Below are 26,469 nucleotides of genomic sequence, written 5' to 3' on the forward strand. Positions count from 1 at the left end.
ACCTACATGATTAAACAACCTAAGCCAAGCAATATGCAATCCCATCACTATCATAGATAAATGAAAATGACGATGATCTCTCAAATTGGACAAATCTCACATTACCTTAGTTTACGTCCAAATTCAAATAAAATAAAAAAGCTCAAAATTAATCGTGAAGGGTCGGCGCGTCTTTAGTTCTTTACTATATAAGACTACGTATCCCAAACTTTTTGGCTTAGCACAAGTAGTTGAATTAGGGGAAAGAATGACAACCATGCATGATAATAACACTTTACAAATTTTTCAATGGAGTATATTATATTCAAGACTTATTAATTAAATATTGATATAATTATTAAGTAGAAATAATTTGATGTGCAATAAATTAAATTAATGTGTGACAGTATAGCCTTGTTGAAAAAGTGAAGAAAGGCATAAATGGTGGTTAATTACTAGTATAGAATACTAGCTAGCTCATCAATGGTGATCGTACGTCTTTTAATTAGGTGAAAAGTGAGGTCAGTATCTAATTTGGTTTTCTTTGTCAAAAGTAATTGCTCATTGCTAAGTGAAATCTGTTTTTTGCTACTTTAAGAGTAGACATGTCAAAACTTAACTATTTGATGGATTGAGTGTTTTAGTATTGTCATCTTTAAGTTGTTAGTTGATGAGTTGTTTAGTATGTGACAAGTTAAGGCCGGTTACTGCTTATGGCGGTAAAAAAAATTAAAAAAAAAAAAAGAATACGCAGTATTATGTATTCGACCTTTGGTTTGTGAATTTCTTTACCCTTCCTCTCGCTTAATTGAGTTGAGTTATATATGGGTCATGGTGGATTTGTAATGTACGACCTCGAGTACATGTTCACAAATATATACTCGTTGTCACCCTTATATATGGTCGTGCCCTGTGCACTATATACGTTTGCCAATATATGGGTGCATGTAGTTTAGCCGGTTAATGAGTATGATCGTATTACTCCATTACTTGTATGGCATGGCATTATGTATGTACAATCATGAATTCTTGGCATATTTATGGATGAACTAAGCAGATAAGTACTATCAAACCCTAGAAAAATTTACTGCCAATCAAATTAGTTAGTATAATGAAATTAATTTCATGCTCACATAAATCACATTGTTCAGTTAATTAGCACGTTTAAGTTAATAAGTTACCCAACCACATTTCAATTATTGGAGACCAATCAAGTTTGTAGAACCCTCTTCCCACAAAAAAAAAAAATATAATTAAGACATTTTGTTCAGGTTATTTCAAATATGTACCAGCTGCTCCTATCAAAAAAAAAAAAAAAAAAAAAAAAAAGAAAAAAAAAATGTACCAATTGCTTTTTATCTCTAGTAAGAATCAAGAAATAGACTTGATTTAAGAATCTAAGAGCGAGTTTGCCAAATCTAATCCAAGAGTAATTTGAAATATAAACACTTCATCAATTTGTATGGAGTACTTTTGTAATTAAGGTTTTGTTCTCCTCTAATTATTTATCGAATATACTACCTTGGTTTCTGAAAGTTCGACTCACTTACTATTCATTTGGTTAAAATAAAATAACTTTGACCATAATTTATGAGGTATACAATATAAATAAATTAGCATGTGAGATCATATTAGATTCCCCTTATTATAAATAATCCAAATATCAACTTTTTACAAATTTTACTTATACCCAACCGGAGTTATTCATGGTCAAAGATGTTCATTGAAAACCGTGCAATTGCAAAATGAGTCGAACTTTTAGGAATGAAGGGAGTATAATGTTTCAGTAAAAGTCATTTTTCCTAGAAATATTAGAAAAGATTAAAAAAAAAAAACCAAAAAAAACCAATTAAGTAGATATATATTCAGTAAAAATAAGTTAAAGAGAACGACGAAATTATGCTTTTAGTGGGTTTCACCAAAAAAAAAAAAAAAAATTGCTTTTAGTGTATACACACTTCCAAATAGTGATGGTAAATTCACAATCAGGAGTTCTCTAGGAACAAACATTTGAAATGAGGAGTACAATTAAAGTCATGATTGAATACTTTAGTTTGTGATCATTCACTCATTTGGTGGATGAGAACAGTAATTAAGGATGTCGTACTTTCAAGCTTTCTCTAGGAGTAGGAAATTAGAAACTTCTTTAATTGACGCTTTGGCACAACTTGAATAGTTTTTACCCCACTTTCCTAGCTAGGCTAGCAAGAGATATTACTTCTACAGTTCTACTTCCCCCTTTCTTTCTAAACTAACCCTAGTTTTACCCCCCTGGGCCCCTTCGAAAATAATTACTCCGTAGAAAACTGATGTATGTGTTACGATTCTTACGAATTACTTATGTCAATACTCCTTAATAAGTAATCAGTAATAACAATTTTTGTTGAGATTTTATTAAATGTAAGAGAAATAACAAAATACCAATAAAGAAAAATCCATGTATACATACATAATGGCATAATCCAGAAAGTAAATAAATGTTCGTTTGAAATATGACTATCATAATGTTTTAATGATTATATATTTCACAATTGACATATTTTTTTCCAAATAATTAATTATATAACTTTATTAATGGTATTAAATAGTATTATCAACATTTTTTTGATTTATCAAATTTTTAGTGGATGATTTACAAAAATGTAGCTTTTAAAAAACTTATTTACGGTTTTGCGTTGGAATGAAACTTATTTACGAAAATACAGTCCAAGTAGGCTCGGTAATACATTTGGGGTAATTTCTTTTTTAGAGACAAACTGTTACCTTAAGTAACAATTATAGTCTAAAACTGCCACTTAAGGTAGCGGTTTGTCTTTAGTACTCCAAGTAAAGATACGGAGTAGCAATTTATAAAGGGTAAAACCGCTACCTCAAAAACAAAAAAAAAACAAAAATAAACTTATCTGAGCCTACGTGGACAGTAGTTCCATAATTAAGTTTCATTTCGACACAAAAGTATAAATAAGTTTTAAAGTAACCATACTGTGTAAATCATCCATTTTTAGTTTCATTTATGTAATTTTTATTCTTATTTTATAGTTTCTCAAAAAAATATTTATTTTATGTTGGATTAAAATTTTCAAAAATTATATTTACATTATTGTAGATATTATAAGACTAATTGTGGCCATTTTATAATGTGAAAAAAAAAGTCGATCATATTATATATCATTAAAATAATCGTTGGTTGGTACACCCAGGTGTATCATGCGCATGGTACACCCGGATCAAAACTAGTTTTAAAAAAATGGAAAGAACATAACTTATATTTGTAATGAACATCACAGCTTTATAAAAGAACACAACATAGAAATATAAAGAATGTGATAATTTTGGTAAAACAGTTATTAAAAAAAGGTAAAAGATGTCAAATCATTTCAAAATATTCAATTTTTTTTATAATTTCTCTCTCTAAAATTATTTTTTATCAAGATTTCATTTTTAAATTTCAAATTTTAAAATTTGAAATTCATGTTCAAAATTTCAAATTCCAATATTATTTTATTCTGTTCTCTTTATTTTTTTTAAAAAAATTGTCTAAATAAATAACCAATTATATATTTTTATATTTGTTATAATATCTTGGTCATGTGTATCTATTATGATGTTCATTATATGATTTTTAATGTATTTTTTAATGTATTTTTTAATAATTGTAATTTTAATGTATTTTTTATTGTCACACAATGTTCATTACTTATTGTGAAATGTTTTCTGAATTATGTTTAAACATGTTGGGTAAATAATATAAATATTATTCTTTAAATAATATAAATATTATTCTTTAAATAATATTATCATATTCTTTATTAATATAGCAAATGTTCTTTAGAATCTATCGGAAAATCAATCATCCATAGAAAGGGGTCCCAAAGTAAGTCATCTTTCCTCAAAAAAAAAAAAAAAAAAAAAAAAAAAAAAGTATGTCGTCTTCATCAACCTTTATGATCCTGATTTCAAAAAATATACATATACACAATTAGATGGTTTTTTTTTTTTTTTGAAAAAAATACACAATTAGATGAACATAGTTTGTAACGTAAAGAACATATAGTTCAAATCCAAAGAACATAGTTTGTGACTATAAAGAATATATAGTTTAGACCCAAAGAGCATATTAATTAAACTCAATGAACATATTCATTTCAATAAATATGGACCAAAAAAACTGATAAAAGAACATTTATCCTAATCCAAAAGAACTTCATCTTCACTCTCTGAAAATAACACAAATTTAAAAAATAAAAATAAAATAAAAATAACCTAAAATAATATTAATTTTTTTTTTTCATGAAGTGCAAATCGACAATTATACATTGTGACGAAATTCACCATGAGCCATCATTTTCTCTCTAAAAAATTTATTTCTTTCTCTTGAAATTTTATTTTCTCTCCAAAAATTCTCTATTTTTTCAAAAACTGATTATGAACAATTATGGATATGAGAAGCTAAAATTATGAAAAGGAAATAACAAAAATCCTTCAATTAAGTAGCATAAATTTAGAAAGCTGACTTTTTTTTTTTTTTGAATGACAATTTTTCCAGGTGTATCATTAGCATGGTACACTCTGATGTACAATGTAAATTTCATCATTAAAATAATATGATAGTCATTTTTCAAACGACCGCTGTAAAATCATGAAATTGATACTTCGTGCATAACTCGTACCCTGCTAAGTCATTTGAAGCTCTAAGATTATCGGGTATCTCAATAAAATTCAATTATTTAGCTTTATAAAATTCCACATGACCCATACATTTACAACTATCCATCTACTTCTGATTATGTCAAAATAGTCTTTTAGTAGAAATATTGTTTCAAAAAGAATATATAATTGTTTGGTTATGAAATTTAGCATATGCTAATCGCATATGTTCTATTCCTACCCTATATTGCTTTACATTGACACCTCTCCATATCATGTTCTTACAAAGAAAAGGAAAAGGCAAAGAGTAAAAATTAAAGAAGAAAATTTATGAAGCATGTTGCGACGTGTAACGTTTACACTCTTAAAGTAAGGTTAGAGTTTTCATTAGCTGTCTAATTATATTTTCCTTAACGTGTTAGAATTAGGACAATCTTTCGTAATTCGGAGGAGCCTAATTTATTGGTATTTATTAGGTCATTTTTTGTGGTATATATCAATATATGTATATATAATAAGTATATATAACAAAAAACATTTTTACTTTATATTGTTGATTAAGAGTAGTAGAGTACGACATATTGGCTGATTTTACATTTTGACTAGATAGGCTCTATTTTTTCCACAGTGAGACGAGTTTTCGAACTTTAATTATAAAAAACCAAACAAGTACGTGTTCGGAGAATTGGGTCTATGATGCTTGACTAGCAGCTCATATATGGTGTTCTATGTACAATAACACTAGACTATCGACTAGTTTGTAAGGGTGAAAAAGCTCTCCTCTCATCCAGTTACCATATCAATTGGTTTTGAAACGAACTTTTATTAAAATTCGAAATGAATCGGATAATTTTTCTTGATGGATATAATTCAAGCCCGTATATATTATACAAATTAAAGTTGCTTGTAAACCACATGGCTTAGCATCAAACGGCTGATTACTCTTGGCCTTTCACTTTCCAAATTTCTTATTCGTGCAGAAGTAAGAGGAGGTTTCCCATGTGGAAGGAGCTAGAGGTTTGGGCGTTTGGTGCATGGTTACGAAATAATCAATTATTTTCCCTAAATATAATTAATGGTGTGATAACTAGGGCTGTGCAAAACTATCCGAAAAACCGAAAACCCGAAAAACCGAACCGTAACCGAACCGAAAAATTGGGTACCCGAACCGTTTAAAGAAAACGGGTCGGGTAGCCGAACCGATAAGAATTTAACGGTTCGGGTAACGGGTACCCGTTAACACTGTTTCGGGTACCCGAATGTCCCGAAAATATTTTTTTTTTGAAATCTCAAATGAAAAATGTCAGTTTTTTTTAGAAAAAAAGAAACAGAAAATAAAGAACAAAAAAGTGAAAACCCTAAACTTCGTTCTTTTCTCATTTCTCAGTCATTCACTTCACTCAGCCTCCATCCCCCTCTCTCTCCTCCTCTTCTCTAATGTCTCTGCCTCTGGTTCTCTAATCTCCAATCTCCATTCTCCATTCACTCCTTCATCTCCTCCATTGAAGCGGCTCTGAGCTTTCATCCTTCATCTCCTCCATTGAAGCGGCTCTGAGCTTTCACTCCTTCATCTCCTAATGTCCTCAGGCAATTAACTAATTATCCCTTTGCCAGATCTAATTATTTGCAATGAATTGATTAAATTCAATTAAACTTAAACTCTTGTTTTAGTTTCACAGATCGCAGATTCAATTTAGGGCTCTGCGTACTTCGACTTCTCCATTGAAGCGGCTTCTGAGCTATACGCCTATACTCCTTCATCTCCTCCATTGAAGCGTACTTCGACTTCTCCATTGAAGCGGCTCTAAGCTTTCACTCCTTCATCTCCTACATTGAAGCGGCTCTGAGCTTTCACTCCTTCATCTCCTCCATTGAAGCGTACTTCGGCTCTCCATTGAAGTGGCTTTTGAGCTTTCACTGTTGAGGTAATTTACATTTTATAGTATCTGACTATCTGTGGTTTTTTCGGATTTGTAATTGTTTTTTTTTCCTGATTTTTTATTGTGGTACTATTAATTTTTTTTGTTTTGTTTTTTTTGGGAGGAATGGTACTTATTATGGTTTTCAGAATTGAGGTTTTTTTTATTATTTTTTGTCAAGTTGTGTCTGTTAGATTTAGATGAGTGAGTAAGGTGAGATTTCTGTTTTTGATGTGGAAATAAGGTTGTTGAGAAAAAACAAGGATTCAGAGTGATGTTGTTGTGTGATGTTGCTAAGCATCTATAGTTGTTGTGTACTAATGTTGTTGAGCATCTATAGTGTTGTGTGATGGCTTCCTGTGTGTTGAGCATCTATAGAGTTGTACATGATAATCATGTAGTCCAATATGATTTATTGTAACATGAGTTAATTACAAGCATTTTAAGAAAACGTTTTAAGATTTATTGTAGTCCAATATGATAATCATGTAGTCCAATATGATTTATCTAGTTGCTTCTACTCAGGTTAATCTGTCAATGTATGGTTTAACAGAATTGAGTAATATTCGTCAGCTGGAATTTGGTTTAACAGTAACTTGTGTGGCTGTGTACATCATCTTTTGGACTCATTTTCAGTAATACTTGCCTAAGGTACTGCAAGGCTCACAGAGTGATTATATGATGTAGTTGTACCAATAGTTTTTTTATTTCACTTGCTTGTCTGAGATTTTATGATTGTGTATTTGTGTGACGTGGAAAAGTTTTTGTCTTGTTTGTTTCTAATAGACATATGTCCTAGATGTTCACCCTTTCAACCCTCATATAGCTATGACTCATTCTTGTTATTTGTGTATACATGATTGAACTTATTTGTTTTTTTTTCATTTGTAGGAGTGTATGGAATCTGGAAGTAGTGGGGATATGGAAGACTCATCGGCTACAAGTCAAGCTCCTCCAATTCCAAGTCCTCCTCCCGAGCCTTGGGAGTATGACCCTTGTCCAATGACGGAAAATAATGACCCCTTTGACCAGCAAAATCAATCAAACCAACCTTCTGAAACTGCTGATGCTGCTGCCCCCTTAAGTGAAACTTCAAAAAAATCTAGAAAAAGGCGCTCTCCTCATTGGGAGCATTTTATAAAGAAGGATGGAGAAAACAAGGCTGAATGTATCTATTGTCATACATTCATTGGTTGTGCATCACTTCAAGGTACCTCCGGCATGAAGAACCACATAAAGAGGTGTAAGGAATACCTCCCAAACATTGATCAAAATCAGCAACTATTGTCCCTTTAGTCAACAAACTCTTGATGGGAATCTCGTGGATAAAAAAAAAGGTAGACTTGAGCTGTGGAAATTCAATCAAGAAGATAGTAGGAGAGCTCTGGCAAAGATGGTGATCATGAATGAAATGTCTTTTAGAATGGTGGAGCATGAAGGTTTTCGCAACTTTATGAAGGTAACGCAACCCTTTTTCATTATTCCTTCTCGATGGACAGTGACTAGAGATTGTTTTAGGATTTATTTGGATGAGAAAAAAAGTTTGAAAAGTTTTTTTAGTAAGTGCACTTCACGTATAAGTCTCACCACTGATACTTGGACTTCTTGCCAAAATATGAATTACATGTGTTTAACCGCTCACTTTATTGACCATAATTGGAAATTGCATAAAAAAATAATTAACTTTTGTATAATTGCTGGTCATTCTGGTGAAACAATTGGTAAATCTGTCCAAAAGTGTCTACTTGAATGGGGTATTTCTAGAGTAATGACTGTCACTGTAGATAATGCAAGTTCAAATGATGTTGGCATTCAATATTTGAAAAGAAGGTTTGAAAGTTGGAAGACATTAGTTTTGGGTGGTCGGTTTTTACACATGAGATGTTGTGCTCACATATTAAGTTTAACCGTTAAAGAAGGATTGAAAGAAAGTGATGTGTCAATAAAAAGAATTCGTTGTGCTGTTAGGTATGTAAGATCATCGGGTGCTAGATTGCAAAAGTTCATGAGTTGTGTTAAACAAGAAAAGTTGGAGTCAAAACGTTTTCTTTGTTTAGATGTGGATACTAGGTGGAATTCCACTTTTTTAATGCTGGAAGGTGCTTTGGCATATCGTAGGGCTTTTGATTTGCTTGAATGTTTAGATGGTGGTAAATTTAGGTATGAGTTACTTAAGACAGGCGGGGTGCCTGAACCTAGTGATTGGGATCGTGTTGCCTCTTTTCTTCCTTTACTTAAAATATTCTATGATGCTACTCTACGAGTTTCCGGCTCGTTGTATATCACCTCTAATGTGTATTTACAAGAACTTGTTGGGATTAGTGTGTTAATCAAGAAAAAAATGTTGAGTAATGATGCGGGGGTGAGTTTAATGGCTAGTGGAATGAAGAAAAAGCATGACAAGTATTGGGAAAATGTTGATAATGTGAATCTCTTGTTGTATATTGCTGTCATTCTTGATCCTAGGCGGAAAATGGGATATACTAAATGGGCAATTAATCAACAATATGATTCTGAAAAAGCTAAGTACTTGTGTGATAAAGTGATGCAAACTCTGAATGACATGTATGAACTTTATATTTCTGAAAACCCTCCAAATGAGTCTATTCTCCCTAAAACTTCTGATTTTTCGGAGGAAGTAGAAGATATGGATTCTGATGTAGATGTTGCGGAATTAGAGTTTGAAAGGCAGGTGGGTTCATGTGTTGGAGTACAAGGGAAAAATGAGTTGGCCAAGTATTTAGAAGATGATAGAGAAGTTAATCCCGCCGGAAAAAGCTTTGATTGTTTGGGGTGGTGGAAAAAATATGGTGAAAGGTATCCAACAATAGCTCTCATGGCTAGAGATGTACTTGCCATTCCCGTATCAACAGTCGCTTCCGGATCAGCTTTTAACACCGGTGGTCGAGTGCTTGATTCATTTCGCAGCTCACTCTCAACTAAGATGGTTGAAGCCTTGATTTGTGCACAAGATTGGTTACGTACATCTCAAGGTCCTCTTATACTTGAGGAGAGACTTGAAGATATGGAAAAAATTGAATCAGGTAACATTTAAATATTTTCTCTCTTTTTTTTTAATCTCATTATCTTGTTAATTATTCATTAACTTTTTTTTAATTTTGTTATTTTTGAAGAAATGTTACCTCTTGGTGAGGAACACTCTCTCTTTGTTGATGATGATTAATTGATTAGAGGCAGCAACTTATAATCATGAAGGTTGGTGGTGATTGTATTGAAGGCCGGAAGTCATTGAAGGCTTGGAGTATTTTATGAAATATGATTAATATGGACTGTTTTTGTTTTAAAACTATAAACTATGGACTTTTTTTTTTGTTATGTATTGGTTTATTATTGTTAACTATGGACTTTTTTTTTTTAAAAGAAACAGTATGTTCGTATCAAGTATTTGTTCATTTGTAATCGGGTTGAGTGATGTGTTATATGTGTATTCAGGTTTCAATATCAGCCTATTAGGCTGTTATTTGTTACAAAAAAAATCATAGTACTAATAACAATAATTAATACTAGAAAAACAGGTGGAAGTTTGGACAAAAATATTATTAAGCAGGTGGGTACAAGGAGGAGTTCAGGCAGCCAAGTAGGAGAGGTGAGGAGGCAGCAGCCTCAAGGACAGGGACTGGTAGGTTGCCAAAGCGGAAGACAGCGATAGTTGTAATTATTTTTGTTATTTGTGTATTTAAGTTCAATTGTTATAGTTCAAAAAATAGGAAGTAAAAAAAAAAAACTAGTAAAAACTAAAAAGCATCTAAAAACGAATTGCAAAGCAGGTTTTAAATAAATAAAAAGACCTAAAAAAAATCAGCTTATTGGTTCGGTTCGGATATTTGGTTCGGGTACCCGTATTTTCGGGTATCCGAATTTACGGGTACCCGAACCTTATCGGAACGGTTTCGGGAATCGGTTTTAGCCTTAACGATTATCGGGTACCCGAACCAATAACGTTATCGGAACGGGTACCCGTCCCATGCTCTCCCCTAAATATTCATGACTACATACGAGAATGTGAGAAAGGGGTCGAACAAATAGAGATAAATAGCATAATAGCGACAACTAAAATATTCTTATAGACTTGATTACACTCCAAGTAAGGTATTGATTTATTTATTTTTTGTTTTTTTTGTTTTTGTAAAGTGTCCAATCATATGAACTCGATCTTGAGGTGTACTATATAATTTTAGTGTACCAAATACACTAAGGGTGCGTTTGGTTCGCTGGTTTCAGGAAAGGGAATGGGAATCATTCCCTTTCAACCTGTTTGTTTGCCACTTTTTCCCTCAATCATTCCCCCATTTCATTTTTCAAAATACCCCAAAACCCCTCTTCCCCATTCCCCACCCCCCCCCCCCACTTTCCCATTCCATTCCCCACCCACCCTAACCCTAACCCTAACCCTAACACTAACACCCATATACGTCGGTGGTGGTCGGACGGCGACTGTCGGCGAGCACCGGGGAGTGGTCGGGGAGGCTCGGCGAGCACCGGGGAGTGGTCGGCGATGTGGTGCTGTGGTGGAGGAGGGAGATCGAGCGTTGGGGAGGGGGGCTGGAGCATTGGGGAGGGAGTTCGAGGTGGTGCTGTGGTCGGTGGTGGTCAGCGACCGTCGGCGAGGGGGCTGGAGGGTCGGCGAGGGGTCAGCGACCGTCGGCGAGGGGGGCGCGACTGTCGGCGAGGGAGTTCGAGCATCGGGGAGGGGGGCTGGAGCATCGGGGAGGGAGTTTGACGGTCGGCGATGGGGGCTGGATGGTCGGCGACGGTCGTCGACGGTCGGGGATGGGTCGGCGACGGTCGGCGGAGGTCTGTGAGGGTTCGGCGGCGGTCGGAGCTGCGCTGTGGTGGTGGTGCTGTGGTGGAGGGAATGATTCCCTGGTTTTTGTAACAAACAACCTTCCAAATTTTCCACTTTGCCATTCCATTCCATTTCATTCCCTTTGTTCATTCCATTCCGATTCCCTTCTGTCAACCAAACGGCCCCTAAAGGTGTGCTACATATGAGTTACCAAGTATGTTATTTTGTAACTTATTTTATACGAGTACGATTTTTCTAAAAATAAGTTTTAATGAGTACTATCACAATTATTGCATGTCTTAATAAGTTATGATAGATACAAATGAATGATAAATTAATATTTTTAAATTAATTTACTGTGTGTTTTAAGTTTATGAAAAAAAAAAAAAAAAACTTGAATGAGTTATGAATTGAATATGATTTTTATATCAGCTAATTTCTTGAATGTTATATTGTTTAATGCTTTAATGAGCTTCCCGTGGGTAGACCTTTTGGATTAGTATATTAGTCATCCTATGGACTAATGGATCTATGCTCGATAGTTGATATTGCTTGACAATAAAAATAAATTAAAAAAAAAAAAAAAAAAGGTTTTACTATTGTAAAGTAGAAGAGTGGGAAGGGCGGCTAATATACCTAATTCGTCGAACAATAGTTACAAGTTTTTGGTTGATGGAAATATATGTATAGTTTTGGTTTCATTAAGTGTTTGAATTTTATCTTTATCCTAAGTCAAGATTGGAATATTGCTTACTCCCTCCGTGTTTTAATAAGTGTTACACTTATTAAATTCGGCCGTATTTTAATAAGTGTGACACTTTTTATTTTGGGAAAAAGCTAAATTTAAATATTATATCTCTCTTCTCTCATAGTCTCCACTCAAACCCACTATTACTATTTTTATTATATACTTATTCTCACATTCATTACTTTTCAATAAACCATTAACCCCACTATATTTTATTTATAACTTTTTAATACTCCAACTACCTCACTTACCTCTTATTTTATTTAAGTCAATTAAATTATCTAAAACTATGTGCCGGTCAAACTGTAATACTTATTAAAACACGGAGGGAGTAAAATACATAAGAAATTGTTTGTTCTTGCAAAAACAAGGTACACAATTTTCCTAACAAATTAAAAACTCAATAAAATTAATTTATTTTTGCTGAAAATCTAGGCCAATTATAATATTAAAATTCAAAAGTAATATTGTATTTTCTTTACAACATACTCCTTCTGTTGCTATTTGTTGATTTCCTTTGAAATATTATTGTTGTGAAAGAAAAATAATCAAAACATAACCAATAAAAAAGAATAGATGAACTAGAATTTTAACAAGTGTCCCTTTTGTTTATCTTAGTAGCATATATACAAATATATAGATTCAATATGTTAAACCACAAATCAAATAATGAACTATACTAATTTGAGATTAATAAAATCAAGGATTGTACGTTTTATTTTTATACACGAATTAGATCCCAAATCATCATTTAAATCCAGATATAAAAGAAAAAGGATTAATATAGCTTATTATGAACTTATGAAGTATTATTTAATCCCAATTCAAATTAGCACATCTTAACAAAGCTACCTTAAACTAGACTAAACTAAAATAAAATAAAAATGTGAGCATTGATAATAAGATTCGGAAAACAGACTGAAATGCGACTTATATCTTATATATCTTTTATACGAGGGGGTGTTCGAATTAGCAAGGTTACATTATCTTATTAATTTTTTTAAAAACCATCTTATTAATTTATTTAATTTAAGAGCATGGATATAACTAGTTGTCTCCCAATAAAAAAAAAAATCTTGCCAACAAGCGCCTCGGGACGTTAGACAATTAATGAATATGTTGCTTGAAATAGTGTTAAGTTATAAATGCATGACAAAATCACGCGTCGTTCAGTGTAATTAATATTAGTTTTATTCTAATTTTCCACTTTTTACTTCTCTTATCTAACGTTTGGGGAACACTCGTTACCCTTTGCCTAAAAAAAAACCATAAAAAGCTCACATATCTAGAGTTAAAACTTGTACTAACTTGAAATACAACACACAACACCACCCTTTTCTTTCTTTCAATTTTCTCTCTCCTCAATTTTCATTCGGCTATTTCACCAAATGCCACTGACCACTTTAATAATTCACCAAATGTTATCACCGTTTTCAAAATTCACCAAATGCCACCGAGTTTGTAAAAAATTCACCGAGTGCTATTAATAACTAACGGCCGTTAACTTCATTAGTCATTAGGGTTAATCATGACACATGTCATGATATGATTGGTTCAATTTAAAAAAAAATCTTTAAAAAAAAAGAATTTTTTTTTTTGTTTTTTTGAAAAATTTCTAACCCTAACCCAGCCCCACCACCACCACCACTGCCACTGCCGGAAGCCCAACCCCAGCCGTCGGTACTCCCTACCTCACCTTCACCGTCGAAACCAGCCCAACCACCACCCCTAAAACCAGCGACTTAGTGCCTTTCGCTTTTTCCCCTCACGAAAAAAACACCCAACATTTTATGACCACCGCGCAAAACCACCCCTCCTATCCTCCACCCTTGAAACGACGAAATCGGCCATAGAAATCAACCATTCTGGATTTCCATGGTTGATTTCAGCCGTTTGAGGGTGAAGGGTTTCCATGGTCGGGTTTTATTCTGGGTTTCCATGGTCGGTTTCGGTGGCTACGATGATGCGTCGTGTTGGTGCATCAGGTGGTTGCGGGGGCTGGGCTAGGGATCAGGGCGGGGGTCGTCGGTCAGGCAGAATTCTGTGGGTCGTCATGTAAGTGCTGGAGTCAAGCAAGCGGAAATCTGGGCATTGCGTAAGACGGTTGCGGTGGCAGGGGTGGTTTTTCGGGAGGAGGAAAGGGGGATTAAGTGGAGTCGGCGGTTTTGGTGGGGTCAAGGGGTTCTAGAAGGAGGTCAGGGGGTTCCGGCGGGTTTTGACGAGAGGATAGGGGTTTCCGGCAGGAGGTCAAGGAGTTCCGACGGTTGGCTTTGGGTTGTCGATTGTCTTTGGCAGGTGGTTACGGTGGTGGGGCTGGGTTGGGTTAGCATTCAGAGTTTTTTTTTTAATTTTTTTTAAACAAATAGCTGACTGACACGTGTCCACATGTGTCATGATTAAACCCTAATGACTAACGGAGTTAATGACCGTCAATCATTAATAACACTCGGTGAATTTTTTTACAACTCAGTGGCATTTTGTGAATTTAAAAACCTAGATAATATTCGGTGAATTATTAAAGTGCTTACTGGTATTTGATGAAGTAGCCGATTTTCATTTGGTTGGGCGTTGTTTTTGGTGTGTGAGCACCAAAACCGCCTTTCCCGTTGCATTCTATATTACGCCTCTCGTTTTTTTGTTCATCTCAATTCTTTCAACCTATAAAATTTAACCAAATTTCTCAAATCAAATCAAAAAACGCCAATAACCCAGAATTTTCTTTCTCTTCTTCATCCTTCTTTTAACAGAGACAAGTTTTCGTCTTTGTTTTATTTTATTTTTATTTTCCCTGGTAATTTTTCACATTTAACCATTTCAATTTCTTTTAAATTTCCTACATTTTCTTCCTAATTACTGTGTAACCCCCATTTGCTTGTTTCCTCTGTTAAATCTGGAAATTTCTGGTTAATCTTGGTGTACCCATTACATAAGAATTGTTGTCTGTGTTCTTGAGCTTCAGGAAAACAAATTATTAAATTCAAAAAATTAAAAAAATAGCTCTATTTTCCCATCAAGGTATTGTCTTTTTCTTGTAATTTAAATTCCGTTCATTTTATTATTATGGGATTTGTTTGTTACTGTTCTTCATTATTTTCCAATTTTTGGGTGGTATTGATTTTTTTATTTTATTTTATTTTTGTTTATAATAATGTTGTTGAATCGTATCTTTTGGCTTGATTAAACATGTTGAACAGTTGTTTCATTGAGATTTCTGGTGATTTGTTATTTGAATAAATTGTTGTTGTTAGCTTAATACTCCAATTATTTGTTAGTTATACCTAACATTTTATTGTTATTGTTATTATTCAACTATCATTTTGCGGAGGTTCAATTTTGGGCAATGTTTAAAAGTTTGTAGCTTTTTCAAGGAATTAATTGTGGTTTTCAGTTTAATGTGGGATAATTGAAGATTTGAATATGTCCACCTGATATATTTTGGGTATTTGGGTTTATTTATGCTGAGATTAGCTTTTAGTAGCTTTTATTATTTTTGTTGGTTTTGTTTGTACAATCTTCATATTCTGGAAAATTTAAATTCTAAGTTTTGCCTGATGATTAATGTCACTACATAATTATATGCATTTGTTAATTGTTATTGTAAATACTATATATTTGTATGCTGCAAAGAGGTTTCTTGGGCACTTTAGTGATTTCAATTTAGTTGTCATTGTTGTTGCTGCTGTTGGTTGCTTATTGAGCATTATGGTAGCTAAAAAAACCGAAAACTCGACCGGGATCATTGATTTTGATTTCGTTATTTTTACACTTGTTTAAGGATTTCAAGAGTATGGTGGAGTTGTCTTGAGAGCTGTTGCAGCTTTGCAGAGCTTTTGAAATTCATGTAATTTGCAGTTTTTAGTATTTTTGTGGTTTAATTAATATGTATTTAGGTGAATTTTGTTCAAAATTTAATATTGTTGGTGCTATGTGTTTGTGGTTGCTGGAATGTTTTCTGTTTATAGGTAAAATGAAATCAATGTGAGACTGTTTTCTGTGCAGGGCACTTTTATCCAACTATGGATGGAAGGGATACATGGGTTAGCCATTATCACTATGGTTCTGTGTTAAACCCTGTCAAATTCGATTCCTTCTCCGATGTTGATGATGAGGTAAACAAAGACATAGTGTCTGTAGACTCAATTCTTCCGGATGACTTGTTGGAGAGGATTCTGGCCTATCTACCTATTGCCAGCATTTTTAGAGCTGGTTGTGTTTGCAAGAGATGGAATGATATAGTGACTTCGAAACGTTTTTTGTGGAATTTTTCTGTCCATGTTCTATCACATAAGCCCTGGTATTTCATGTTTATCAGCACTGATGAATCTTTTGGGTATTCTTATGATCCTGGCCTTAAAAAGTGGTATGGCATTGACCTGCCTTACTTTGTTACCTCTAATTGGTTCGTTGCTTCCTCCTTCGGCCTTGTTTGCTTCATGAACAATGATAGCAGAAGTGAGCTCCATGTTTACAACCCCATTACCAAATGCAGCAAGAGGCTCATGGAGCCTCCAGGCATTAAATTCTCTGATTATACTGCCCTCACAATATCTGTTGATAGGACATCTCACAACTACAATGTCTCGATTGTGAAATCGAAACAAGTACCAGACAACTTCTACCAATGGGATCTCTCCATTCATATCTATAGCTCAGAAACAATGATGTGGGTGTCTCCACTCACGGAGGTTTTAAACGGGTGGAGAGCTGGTGATGAGTGTGTGATTTGTGACGGTGTTCTCTACTTCTTGCTCTACTCTACTGGGGGTGGAATGCCTGATAAACGCCATGGCTTGATCAAGTACAATCTCTCAAGCCGCTCACCCCGTGGCTTGTTGATGAGGAATTTTATCCCAGCCCCTTGCCCTTTAACGTGTGGCCGATTGATGAACCTCAAGGAGAAGTTGGTGATGGTTGGAGGGATCGGGAAACAGGATCGCTCTGACATAATCAAAGGGATAGGGATTTGGGTCTTAAACGGAAACGAATGGCAAGATGTTGCTCGGATGCCACACAAGTACTTTCAAGGTTTTGGAGAGTTTGATGATGTATTCGCTAGTAGCGGAACTGATGATCTGATATACATCCAGAGCTTTGGTGCACCAGCCTTGCTTTTGTTTGACATGAACCTAAGGCAATGGAAATGGTCACAGAAATGTCCTGTTACAAAGAGGTTCCCTCTTCAGCTTTTCAATGGCTTTTGCTTTGAACCTAGGCTTGAAGTTTCTCCTTAATGTTGGGGAACTTTAGTTACTAGTATTTGCTTTTACTACCACTGTAGTCTCTCAACCCCACCAAAAAAAAACCTGTTTTTCATTTGTCATTTGGTTATGATAACATCTATCTTTCAGAACAGTGCATAACAAAACATACCAGCTGGAAAAATGGCTGCATCCGAAAAAAAAAAAAAAAACACCCATTTATTTACTTTTAAATCTTTTGCAATCAACAGCTGAGCTCAAGTACAAGTTCTGATCACCTAGGGATTGAAAATTCAAAAAAAAAAAAAAAAAAGAGTAAAGATTTTCACTTTTTTCTTTTATTGTCTCTTTGTGTTTGTGCCGTAAGTATAACAACAAATTGGTTGTTTTTATACAGTGCAGCAGACAAAATTGTCCTAGTTTTTTTTTTCTTTCATTAATGAAGAAGACATTATTATTTTTGAGTAATATAGTATGAAATACTATGTTTGTTGTATACAAAAATTTATGGATTATATAGGTTGTCCTTTTATGTTTTGGTTGGTTGTGAGCAAATATTTGAGTTGATTTTGCTGGTAATGGTAGAAAATATGTTTGTCTTGAGGGAAAAAGGTGGTGATATTTGTAGCTAATGCTTAGCTAGTTTCAGCAATCTTTGGAAGGCCCAAATCCAAGAATTTGAAAGGTGGTGCAACTGCCTTGAGATGGGTTTTTGGGGATTGAGGTTTCTTTATTTTTTGGGGGTTTTATCTTTCCTAGGTAGAGGAAAGGGACTATAAAGTCAATATAATGGAATGGTCCTCCATGCCTATCTAGTTTTTACTTCCAATTCTTAGCATCAATTATTATGTCTTTGAATAAAGTTCATATACAACTATGCATACAACATAGTTGTTGGCTGAATTATTTTTTTCCAAATATTACTATTACTTCATCCATTTGGGTTTAGGTCCCGTTTGATAATTAGCTGGTTTTATCAGCTGTTTGTAAAAATAAAAAATGTCTAGTAAAAGTAGTTAATGATTGGTAGCTATTTGTTATTTGAACATGTGAAATGACAAATATGGAGTACAAGAAGCACTAGAATAAGGTAATGAGGGGGTATGGATGTAATAAGTTATCAATTGGCCTCAGCTCATTTTGTTTCAAATTCTCTTTACCAAACAAAGCCCTATTTGAATATTGCCGACTCTAGTTTTACTATCAATGCGACTATTAAAGTCGGATTGAGATAATATACCGTATGAATTACAACACTATTACATCAAAGTTGTAGAACGGCAAATGTCAATCTACATCAACAATAACTTTAGCCTTCCAATGATCTTAACCTACGAAGTAATAAAACAAACCTAATATCATCATAAATTCAAAACAATAAATATATTGATGACTATAGTATATACTTCTTCAATTGAATCCTCACTTTGTTGGAATGTAGAAAGTTGATGGTACAAGTGTACAACCTTTTTCTTCTTTATTAATTGTTTTTTGGGTAATGTTTGATTAGTGTAATTAGGACTAGGACCACAAACACCCTATAGTAGTGGGGAGATTGGGAATGCATGCCATTGCTCTTTTCCACTTTCTATTAACATATTCATGTCAGCTGGGAGATGTCTATACCTTAAGGCATGTGCCCTTCTTTTAATTATTTGTTAAAATAATTTTTAAAAAATCCTAAAAATATAAATAAAAACAATAAAAGTACTAGTTCTAATGTTGTGGCCTTTAAATTGTAGGGTAGTGTCCCAAATATGCAAGCTGAGGTGTTTTCTGGCAATGTTAAGTTGCTATTTAGGGCTAATATTGCCTCCCCTACAATCATCTAAGGCTGCTATACATTTTGCCTTTTATTATTAAGGCCCTGTGGTCCTTTTAATCATGTGAATGTCTGTCTTTTATAAATAGTACCTAGGTTTTTTAGGCAACTATCAATGGTTATCATCCTTTGGTTATGTCATGCTCGGATTGCTATATATGCACCTGCGGTCTTCGCGGATTTAGAGATTTTTAAATGGAAATTTAAATTATTGAGTACTCGTATTAACTTGACAATTTTTCTACATTTAAATTGTGTTCGATAAATGGATTTTTTGTTGGCTTTTCCATTGAATTTTAACTTGCTGCTTTTTAGTATGGTCCGATAGTCAATGTATGTGTTCTGTAATTAGCTTTTTTACTTGGCTAAAGGCCAAAAAGATTAGATTTTGTGTACATTATATGTGAAACAAGTCAAACAACTAGCAGTTAACCTAACTTTACTAAATACATATAAGTATAACTAACATGAATAATTGAAACAAACAACTAGCCAAACCAGTCAATACTCAAGAGATGCAAAACAAGGCCTAAATTTAGGTGGATCATGTAAAATCATTTTTTATTTTAGAAGTCCAAACCTAAAAAGCACCCTTTCCCTCTTTTTTTATAGTTCGTTCCTAGATGAGGCCAATACTGAGAAATTTGAAAAAGAAAGAGATTGAAAATTATTTGAAGTTAAATTCAAGTTACCCAATTTTCACCTCTTACCCCAAATTGAAAATATAAAGTAAACTCCAAAATTTTAGGGGCCTGACTAATTGACTATAGCAGAAGTTCTAAAATTAGCATCCAAATCTAGACCTTGCAAATGTTGCAATAATTATATTAATGTTCAAGTACTAGTATTACACAAAGACATTGGAGTTTCTTTTAGGCCACAAAATCATGTGTTTAAGTGGTCATGTTAGCCGGTTTAGAGTAGATTCTCCTTGTTGATTTGGTAGAATTATTTAGTTTAGTCAACTATCATAATTAGCAATTTATACAAATGTTTGATGTTAGTCCTACAAATCAAATGTTGGTACCCGAATCCCTCAAATCACAATCAAAATTTGCTACAAAGCCTAGAATTCTCTAATTCCTTTACTTAAACTTCCAAGTTAGGAAATTATAAATAAGTACCTTGCAATTTTTTTTAAGAAAAAAGGGAAAGCAACCTCAAATCAAGTCATAAAGGGAAAGAGGAAACCAAATGGGAAATTTAAATATCAATCAAAAAAGGTACTCACCAGTCACCATATTCATTTGTTAAAAGTTGGTTAAAATAAAATGACATTGATCTTATATAATGAATTATAAAAGAAAAATAATGATGAACTTTTGAGATCTTGTTAGTTTCATCTAAATGTATATTTTTAAGTTTTCAACTTATTTTTTAAAAAAATAAAAATAATTTTCACTTGTAAATGATTGAAGATATTAATGATCAAGATGTACAAGAAAAACTATGTAAAAGCAAAGTGAGTCGAACATTTAGTAACAAAACAAATAGAGTATAAGCTTAAACGGATGAAGCACACATACGCACAATCATTAGGAATAAACCATACCAATTGGTTGTTGGTGTAGTGGTGATTGGGGCTACACTTGGTAGGGAGGACTACGTGTTCGATCCTCCACAACAACAATTGGGAGGGGACAGAAACCTAACCACCCAGAACTGATCCTCGAATCCGGATTAGCCCAAAGGGTGAAACGGGTGGAACACTAAAAACAATAAAAAAAAGGAATAAATCATAAAATGTACTTCCTCTGTTCTTTTTTACTTGAAATGGTTTATAAATTACTTTATATAGGAAATTAAAGGGCATAGATGTAGAAAAAATTAAGCAAATAAATAGAAATTACAATAATTACCACCAAACGGATGGTAACTCAAAAACCATTAATCCATACATCCCAGTTATCATCGCTAAAAAAAATAATTTAAATATGTATCCCTTGCATTAGTACAAGTACAATTTAATGGAACGGTCATAAAAAAATACGTGACTTATTAGAAACCTTTAGTGTTGATCGACTTATTTGAGAAAACTCCCTCGAATATGTGTCTCCCCATCGTACAAACGGGCAGTTCAATGAAATTCCTGATTTATCCCTAAAAAATTGCAAAACACAACATTAGGTATTATGTTCAGTATCAAACGCGTCAGCTTGGTTGGAAAAAGAAAGATTATTAACTACCATAACAGAAACTGGCGCGTTTGATTATTCCACAATGTTAACGCCATCATTCTTAGAAAAAAAAAAACTAATAAAAAAAAAATTCAATTGAAAATCCTTTTGATTTCATGAGAAACCCCCATCAAATAAATCATTAATCTTCTCCAAATAATAATTCTGAATTTTTATTCTATATTGATTAATTTCCTGAATTTCAGAATTGGGGAGAACAAAAAAATTGTGGATGAATCGCTAGATTTCGCTCTATCTGTCTCTTCATTGGTTGTTTGGGCAAATTAGGTAAGCTAATTTTTGTTAATTAATTATGTATTTGGTTATGTTTAAGATCTAGGATCTGAATGAATTGACAATTATGTCTATAAGTAATCATTTTTGTAGCTACTTTTGGATAAAATTTTTTTGCTGACATTCTCAAGTAACAAATTTGTTTGAATTTGTCCTATTTGAATTTGTTATTTTAAAGTTAGGGTTACGTTTGAATTGACAATCATGTAAATCTCGGGGTGTTATATTATTGTATTCCTCATCTTTGCTTTACATTTTGGGTTATAATGATCGATTATTGGATATTAACTTGACGAAAAAATAAAAAGTGAAACATAATTTGACCTTTAAAGTTACAAGTTACTCTTGATGGAACCTCTCCGATGCTCAAGTCAAGTTTTTAATTTATTGTGTATAGACAACTAGACAAGTCGTATAAAGATAGCCAATGTCACCTTCACTTGTTAGCCATATTGTACATAGATAATTCATACTCCGTAGTTGGTAGACACTTGGGTTTTGGGGCCATGTATAAATCTTATATATCATCTACAATCGGAATATTAGGCCCAATAATCTACCTTTGTCCAGGGGATGTAGTAGTCCATACCTAGTCAAGTAAGGCCACTCGAGTCTTGAATAATATTTGGGTTAGGGTGAGTTTATCTCCAGACCCAGTCTCAGACTCCACCACATCAGCTTTCCACTAACTTTTAATTACTTTTTTATTATTCAGACTTATACAAGACTCTTTCCATTTTCACACATTATCCCAAGACTCACTCTAGACTCGCTTACCCTCCTAAATACTAACATTAATTATTCAACAACTTGTGTTGAGTTGGCAATATATTATTGGCCATGCAAAGTTTGTCAGCTTATTACCCCCACATGCATTGTCTTAAGATGGGTTTTCATCTGCCAAACCGCATGCAAGACTCATGATAATCTATTATGACCTTATTGCCAAAGTCTTGCATGAGACTCTTCTTGAGACTCCGTTTCAGACTTGCGATAAAGACACCTTGATACTTTATAGTTTGCAGATCTATATCAGTAGTTTCCAATGCATCTTGGTATATACTTGTTATTACTCGTACTAGTTTTTAGGCCTAAGCGATGCCTTGGGCTATTGTGTTATTGCATGAATATTTGCTCTTAAACATAAGATTAACGAATATATTATATGGGGGAACTTGTTCAAACTTCAAGTTATTCATTTCGATTCTGATTTCTGATCCTCAGATTTCGTGACCCAATAGCTCGTACTACCTTGATCATGTCTAAGAAGTATTATTGACCTTTGATATCTATACATTGGGAATTAGAAAGGAAGCTAAGCGTTAGTTTATTGGCACATAATGTTAGTAGTACTTGTAAGAAGTTAATGTTCATTCCAGTTTTGTTTAAAAATCATCTTTCTTAGTCTACACATAACACATTGCTTAATAAGAGGTGGATTCAATTGCAGGTGTATGGCCTTGCTTAGGAAGCAGCTTTCGTTTTCATCTTCGAGCTTCAAATCTTCAAGAACTACGAACATACACTACCCTATAAACTCGAGTCATCCGCCTGGTACAATCTCTGAATTTGTTTGGAAAGATTACAGCCCTGTCCTTTTCAGGTTCTTGTTTTTAAACTTTTTTCTTACAATATTATTACTGCATCCTCTGTGTGATATTTTCTGCCACATTATAAGCGCGATTTTTTTTTTTTTTTTTTTTTTTTTTTTATATAAAAACTCTTTTACAGAAATATACAAGAGCTTGGAGATGTTAATTACGATGATTACATGATATCAGTGTGCAACCATGAAAATCTCTTGGAATTGACAGTGCGTGGCTCTGGTAAGCCGTTCCATGTGTCTCATGATGACCGATTTGTCATAAAAACCTTGCGCAAATCTGAAGCTAAGGTAAATGTTTCAACAATTATTTTTCATTATTGAAGTATAACAGAACCATGTACAATGTTTGAGCCCTTTGAAAATGTATATAAGTATATTTATCTGTTATCTTGTAGGTTCTCTTAGAGATGCTTCCAAGTTTCTACGATCACATTCAGAAGTACGGAAACTCCCTCTTAGCCAAGTACTATGGCCTTCATGCTACAAGACCTGGTAGCGGAGGTACAAAGGTAAATATTATTTTGTATCGATGAAGAGTTGAAATTTAGGCCTTAGCTTGCTCTGCATATTATGTGAGACCTTAGATAAAAGTGTAGGATACATGTAGTCGTGATAATTAAACTCCGTCGATCTCAATGCAGATATATTTTGTTGTAATGGAGAACCTGTTACGAACAGAAATGCAAATACACAAACGATATGATCTCAAAGGATCATCACAAGGAAGAAGTGCCACTAAAAATGGAACTCAACCCATACTAGCCTTAAAAGACCCTGAATTCGATTTCTGCTTCTACCTCGATTCTTCCACTCAGAGTCAGATCCTAGAGTGAGCTTCCTAATCATAAGTATTCGCTTAGAAGAGGAAAAAAAAAAACATAGAGCAGCTGTAGAAACAGATCGAAGATCAACACTAAATGACTTTGGCTTTGTGTTTATAGGCAAATTAAGCTAGACTGTAAATATTTGGAGGAGCAAGGAATCATGGATTACAGTTTGTTGCTTGGTATACATGTGGAACAAACACGTCGAGGTACGTACATGCTTATCTAGTCATACACTTGTAATTTTTTAATTACTTGTAAAATATTTTGGAATAATCAATAACCTTAATATATTCCAAAAGCTAACGGGAAGATTATTTGGAACAGAGAAAGTAGTATATAGGTTATGTTCTCAAACCTTTGTTCTAGTGATACACGTCCAATTTCTTAGGATGTTACTACGCATCTTTCTTGTGCTTAATTTTTTATTATTTCATGCAAGTAGATTCAGCAAAAGGGCGCCCGTGTCATGATCCATCACAAGTACAAAACGGAATGGACCGTACTCAATCTGAGATTGTGGAACCATATCACAGTCGAGACCCTACTTTTTCACACTTCTTCACAGCAGCTGCTGCAACAGAAGATAATAGGTTGGTTTTACTCCTAGCATGGAGCATATTTTGGACTGCTATTTAGGATCAATTATTATACTAAATGCAATTAGTAGCATTCCAATTATAAGATTGGACATCGACTATGCCTATTTAATTAAACGAGTCAAAATGCTTGATACTTATCCAAAAGAAAATATACCAAGAAAATCAAGTCTAGCTACCCTAAAATGTAGTTTTTAATGATCTGAAAATTTTGGATAATAGATTAAGAGTTTGCTAAAATGAAATGGCGTAGAGTCTCATATGTGTGTTTGAAACCTTGAATACTAACCCAACTCGTTTAACTAAATTGGTCAATCGTGTAGGCTTTTTTCAAACTAACTAGAAGACTTTCACGTGTCTAGCTAATTCATGTTGTGATAACGTATTACAGGCGTAACGTTACAAGATTTGGAGCAAAAATTCAAGCACGAGCAGTTAAAGTGCCTCAATGTGAACCCAAGGAAAGTAACCACAGTTCCTCAAAATTACAAGACTCCAAGAATGTCTACTTGTTTCTAGGAATAATTGATTTCTTACAAGATTACAACGTGATGAAACGACTCGAGCATGCTTACAAGTCGTTGCAGTATGATTCCAAGACAATCTCATCTGTGAATCCTAATTTTTATGCAGCTCGGTTTCAGGATTTCCTCTCCAAAGTATTCCTCGTAGAAGAATCGAGCAGCCTTCAATCCGAAAGGCTAGTTATACAGAAAGCCACGAGTTGGCAGTCTTAACAAATTGCTTAAATATGATTTAGACATTCCTAGTAAGAGTTTTGTTACACAAGCACAAGCTTGTACGAGTATATACATTAGAATGTTTATTTTTCTCTCTACCTTGGTTATACGCATACCGAAGAAGACAAACAAAAGTATAATTATAGAAGCAAAATAAATAAATAAAATGATTTTAATCAAACATAAGAAAGAAATTAAACAAGTAATTATTTAATTTCATTAAGCTGGCAAGAATGATCAAAGTAATAGCCACCAATTAAAAAATTCGATCGCAAAAACTATCAAATTAGTTGAAAATACGTGGAAGTGGTGTAGGCCAGTATTGGAGCTCAAGTCTGCAGGAAGAATGAAGATGATCGGGATGCAATTTCCCCAAAGTCTTCAAGTGTGACGATTTTCTATCAAACAAAACCACCTTATTCTTTTTTGAAACCACCTTATTGTTACAGGTTTCTAGATATAGCAATTGCTTATTACTTGGGTGAATACCAATCAATCTATACCAATCAATCTAGCAGTAGCAGTAGTATTTGGCAGAAGTGATCCGTCCTCGTCAATGCACTTATGGTAAAATCGCCTTACTCGTAAACATACCTCATTATTATTTTCATTACGAGTATTAAGTTTATTGAAATCTGCCTCCATACCATTCATGAAGACGCTACCATGTGTATTGCTAGCGGGATCTGGAGGGGTAACGTTTAGGTGGGCTTTGAGTTTATTTCTCACTAACCCAAAGTTCTATAACCCTCTCTAGCAAGACGTATAGACGACCCAAATAAACGAATTATTATCTCCATAATACGATCCAAATTATACTTAGTAATTGCACTAGTGTCGAGGACACATTTCCTTTAATCTCCCACTTGTTCGAGACAAGTGTGCAATATTCAAATTCCTTAAGTCTCTTAGTGTCTAATTTGATAGTATGATTACATCTCTATGTTATCCATACTAGCCTTCAAATTATTTCTTGAAATCCGAGTTTGAATTGCCAAACAAACAATCATCTTATGATCCATTTGAGCATGGCCATGTATTTTCAATTCTTACTCTTCAAGAGGCCAAGACACCCATCCTATCTAATATAGGAAGACCTATTCAATCTT

The 26,469-nt window shown here is 33.8% G+C and overlaps 2 protein-coding genes across 2 annotated transcripts; both read left to right on the plus strand.

Moving 5' to 3' along the window:
- Positions 1-14,001: 14,001 nt before the first annotated feature.
- On the plus strand, positions 14,002-17,611 carry LOC110731608 (F-box/kelch-repeat protein At3g61590-like). Its single transcript, XM_021911478.1, has 2 exons — positions 14,002-15,115; positions 16,100-17,611. The coding sequence occupies exon 2, from the start codon at positions 16,117-16,119 to the stop codon at positions 17,329-17,331; it is 1,215 nt and encodes a 404-aa protein (XP_021767170.1). The 5' UTR covers positions 14,002-15,115; positions 16,100-16,116; the 3' UTR covers positions 17,332-17,611.
- A 5,434-nt stretch (positions 17,612-23,045) lies between these two features.
- Positions 23,046-25,381, plus strand: LOC110731488 (phosphatidylinositol 4-phosphate 5-kinase 10-like). The gene is made up of 7 exons (XM_021911338.1): positions 23,046-23,194; positions 23,323-23,485; positions 23,593-23,706; positions 23,839-24,026; positions 24,139-24,230; positions 24,467-24,614; positions 25,012-25,381. Exons 1-7 carry the CDS (start codon positions 23,046-23,048, stop codon positions 25,355-25,357), a joined length of 1,200 nt encoding a protein of 399 aa, XP_021767030.1. The 3' UTR covers positions 25,358-25,381.
- Positions 25,382-26,469: the final 1,088 nt, after the last annotated feature.

This window comes from Chenopodium quinoa, unplaced genomic scaffold (genome assembly GCF_001683475.1).
Source record: "Chenopodium quinoa cultivar QQ74 unplaced genomic scaffold, ASM168347v1, whole genome shotgun sequence".
NCBI classification, from domain to species: domain Eukaryota; kingdom Viridiplantae; phylum Streptophyta; class Magnoliopsida; order Caryophyllales; family Amaranthaceae; genus Chenopodium; species Chenopodium quinoa.

What these genes read in the sequence shown, in the direction of transcription:
- LOC110731608 (XM_021911478.1), top strand. Translation starts at nt 16,117, where the DNA reads ATGGATGGAAGGGATACATGGGTTAGCCATTATCACTATGGTTCTGTG.
- LOC110731488 (XM_021911338.1), top strand. Translation starts at nt 23,046, where the DNA reads ATGGCCTTGCTTAGGAAGCAGCTTTCGTTTTCATCTTCGAGCTTCAAA. An exon ending in TGTGGAACAAACACGTCGAG is followed by an intron (nt 24,231 to 24,466) that starts GTACGTACATGC and finishes TCATGCAAGTAG; the next exon opens with ATTCAGCAAAAGGGCGCCCG. An exon ending in GCTGCAACAGAAGATAATAG is followed by an intron (nt 24,615 to 25,011) that starts GTTGGTTTTACT and finishes AACGTATTACAG; the next exon opens with GCGTAACGTTACAAGATTTG.